Below are 3298 nucleotides of genomic sequence, written 5' to 3' on the forward strand. Positions count from 1 at the left end.
TCTGTTTTTTAAGAGAGTGACACTCTTTGCATCAATCCAGCAGACCCGCAGATATCCCAGGATGCAATTTCCCCTACTGTTAAAAAATATTGTATGTTCGTGCACAGTTAATGGAATAACTGATGCTAGTTTGCCTGGATTGTTTATCTGCGTCTCTAAGGCATAATATTTGTCTTTAATTATCATTATTTTTTCTCTCTTGGTCTGTTTCATTCTGAGATGATGAATTTATTGTGCAAGATTGATGAAGAAATGTATTAAATATTCAAATTACAAGCAAACAAACAAAAAACAAACCAACAAATCAGGAAGAGATTACCTTCTGTCATTATTATTGGTTTAAAAATGACTTAAAATCTGAACTTTGACCTCTGCTCAGAACATTTTTCTCCAAACTGTGGATTTACTGGCTGTAGCCTTTACAATGTGGGTGTTTTATGAATATTCCACTCACAATCTGCAAGTTCGGCTACATTAACGTCTTTTACAGGCGAATGAGAAACAATAAACTCCCTCCAAGACGTGAAAGAAGAAGAATGGTTTGATGTGGAAATATTTAAATGAGCAACATAACTGCAGACAATACAGAACAGAAAGGGAACTGTTTATCTGACAGCGAAGGAAGGCGGCACAGAGCTGAACTAATTAAAGAGTTGTCGGGCAATTATAGCGACTAAACTCTGAGACAAATACAGTCAAGAAGAGAGGTGAGACGGATACAATTAGAGTTTAATTAGTGACTTACTGCTCTACTACAGACGTGGAAGAGCTGTTTTTAAACTCACAGTGAACGGTGACGTTGATTCGGTGGGACTCCATAACTCTGATGTCTCCCGGGACGGAAAAGCTGACCTCACAGAAGAAACGGGAGTCCTTGTCCTGCTTGGCCAGCTTGTACTCCAGGGTGCTCTGAACAGAGTAGAAACCTGTGGACTCCCGGGTCACCAAGGTGATCACATTAACCTCTGGAATGTGGAACAAAAAAGCAAAGAATCGTGTAAAATTGGGTGTTAAATCAAAATTCATCTACACTAGAAAAACAGAAATAGCATTGTGTTGGTGTGAGCTTCATCACTTAAAGGTATAGAGGACAATCTTTTATTTCCGGATGGATCATCTATATAAGTGGTCCTCCTTACTGTCAATCATTCTGATATGTTTACATAAGGCCGTCCTACGTGCTCGTCCCGTTAGCTATCTTTTTCTGCGCATTTTCAGACGCATATCTGTGGTGAGCTACGGGTTCAGACAGTCATTGAAGCTCACCCCTCGGTTCTTTGAAAATGGCCGAGGGCCGTAAGAGAAAACATGTCTATGAACGGTATGAGAAGAAAAGAAAGGCCACAGAAGAGGCAGATATATCTCAGAAAGCAGGGATCAAAGTGTGTATTTTCAAGCCATGCCAGGAGGGTGTGGGGGTATGGGATCAGAGGTTGCATGAATGATTGAAGACTAAATTTGACTTTTGAAAATCCAATACCAAAAACAGCCAGAAGATGCAAAAAGTGCATCTATATGTACCTGTCAGGGGCAGTCCTGATTACACAAATGTCACTTGTTTTACCTTGTCTTTGTCTACTTTTCTCTCTCATTTTAGGCAGTTTCACTTCCTGAGTTCCTTCCTGCAATCAGGACCTGCCACAGCCTAATGCAATTCACCTAGAGTATGTGCTTCTCTTTTGTTCGTTAGAGTATTTAGTTCCCACCCTTGCAGCTTCCCTTTGCCACTTCGTCTTTGTTCTTTGAGCTTAGCCTTCCAGCCTTTTGCCTGTTAGACTTTAGCTTTCTAGTGTTTTGACCCCAGCTTTGAGTTGGATCTGTCTTTGCATCAGTTTTTGATACCTCTGTTGTTGCTGGATGTTTGGTGTTCAACTCAGGACTGTATTAAAGGAACTTTGAGTTTGAATCCTGATTATTCCTGAGCCTTGTGGCAGTACCACTTGCATGAACCACATTTCTTTTGATATCCAGTTTTGCTGCTAAGCGTTCCTGGAGCCCAGCGTGCAGAAGCAAGCGCCTGGTTCATCTAACTTCCTGCACCGGTTGCTAAATGGCTCGCCATCTCGTCCTGTCATTTATTTTTGAGACCTTTATCTATGGTGATGACATCTTCCCCAGAGTTCATGACCTGCATTGTGCCCACTCCATTTAATTCAGTTCTGTCTATCGTTCTTCTCTCCAAACATAAAGTCTCATTTATTTATTTTTTGACTTTTTACACGTCTCTCCTTTGAATGGAGCCTTAAACGACGCAAGGTGACTCTCCGGGTAGAACTTCAGCACTGTACCGCAATCTATCTGGCGACTTGAGCAAGAAACGAGAGGAGGAAGTTCACGCTTTCCTAAGACCCGCCCCCTTTTTCTTTTGATTGGCTAATACTTTTAGTTTAAGAGCGCACCTTTGCCACCATTGACTGACAAATGCAAAAGGGATTTCAATTGTCTTTTTTTTTTCTTTTTTTTACCGTCAAATAATTTTCTAGTGATTTTTTTTAACCACGGGCAATCGCTATCAGCTGGAGATCCGGCCTGGGGCCGGAGTACTTTAATCCCTGAGAATGCCTTGTGGGGAGAGCTCTCATCGCAAAGCATTATGGGATTTGCTGTCACAGCGGCCCGCTGTCGCCATAGGCTGCTAATAACAAAGATGGCGCAGGCACCGCATGGTGCAGGAGGAGTTACGTGACCAACAGAGCAAAAAGAAGTGATCACATGTCCGAATGGTAAGTTAACTGAGTTTGCTATAAACTCAGTTAACTCAGTTAACACTGTATGTGGACACAGTAAGCTTGTATGAGCTATGAAAATAACACATTTTAAACAGTGCATGCATAAGGAGAAACGGGCTCGTGTATGCTCTTCCACGTGCAGTTTTTTTCAAATTGGCGAGGGCAGGTCTTTTAAAAAAATCCTCCGCAATACCTTTAAGGTTGGGAGAGCAAAATCCCTTCTTTGTTAGAGGGCAGATTTGTTGTTTAGCAGGAGGTACTGAACCATTTGAGGCACAATTTCATATAAAATCTCTTGGTAATCTTGAGGACACAGAGAAAAAAAACTTACGTCCTGCTGTCGGCGTCAGTGGCTCGTCGTCCTTATACCAGGTGATGTTGGGTTTAGGATAACCATTTCGAGCCTCACATGATGCCACCTGCAGAAGTTTATGTAAAGCTTTAATTATCTGAACTTTCTCTCTTGTACCAGGGCTTTGCAAAGTTTCCCATTCCCTGAATCTTTTCACATTTTGTTAAAGCCTCTAACTATGGAAGAGGATTAGGGTCACTGAAAAAAAAAAAAAAAA

At 41.5% G+C, this 3298-nt stretch overlaps 1 protein-coding gene across 1 annotated transcript in view; it reads right to left on the minus strand.

The window, feature by feature from the left end:
• LOC107098207 (cell surface glycoprotein MUC18-like) overlaps nucleotides 1–3298 on the minus strand; it is a 118681-nt gene that overhangs the window by 30825 nt on the left and 84558 nt on the right. The window contains exons 4-5 of the mRNA XM_015395730.1: nucleotides 3061–3230; nucleotides 786–965 (exon numbers count right to left, since the gene is read on the minus strand). Of these exons, the coding sequence (XP_015251216.1) occupies nucleotides 786–965; nucleotides 3061–3230 (350 nt within the window). The remainder of the gene's footprint in view (nucleotides 1–785; nucleotides 966–3060; nucleotides 3231–3298) is intronic.

Source organism: Cyprinodon variegatus, unplaced genomic scaffold (assembly GCF_000732505.1).
Source record: "Cyprinodon variegatus isolate N-32 unplaced genomic scaffold, C_variegatus-1.0 Scaffold756, whole genome shotgun sequence".
NCBI lineage: Eukaryota > Metazoa > Chordata > Actinopteri > Cyprinodontiformes > Cyprinodontidae > Cyprinodon > Cyprinodon variegatus.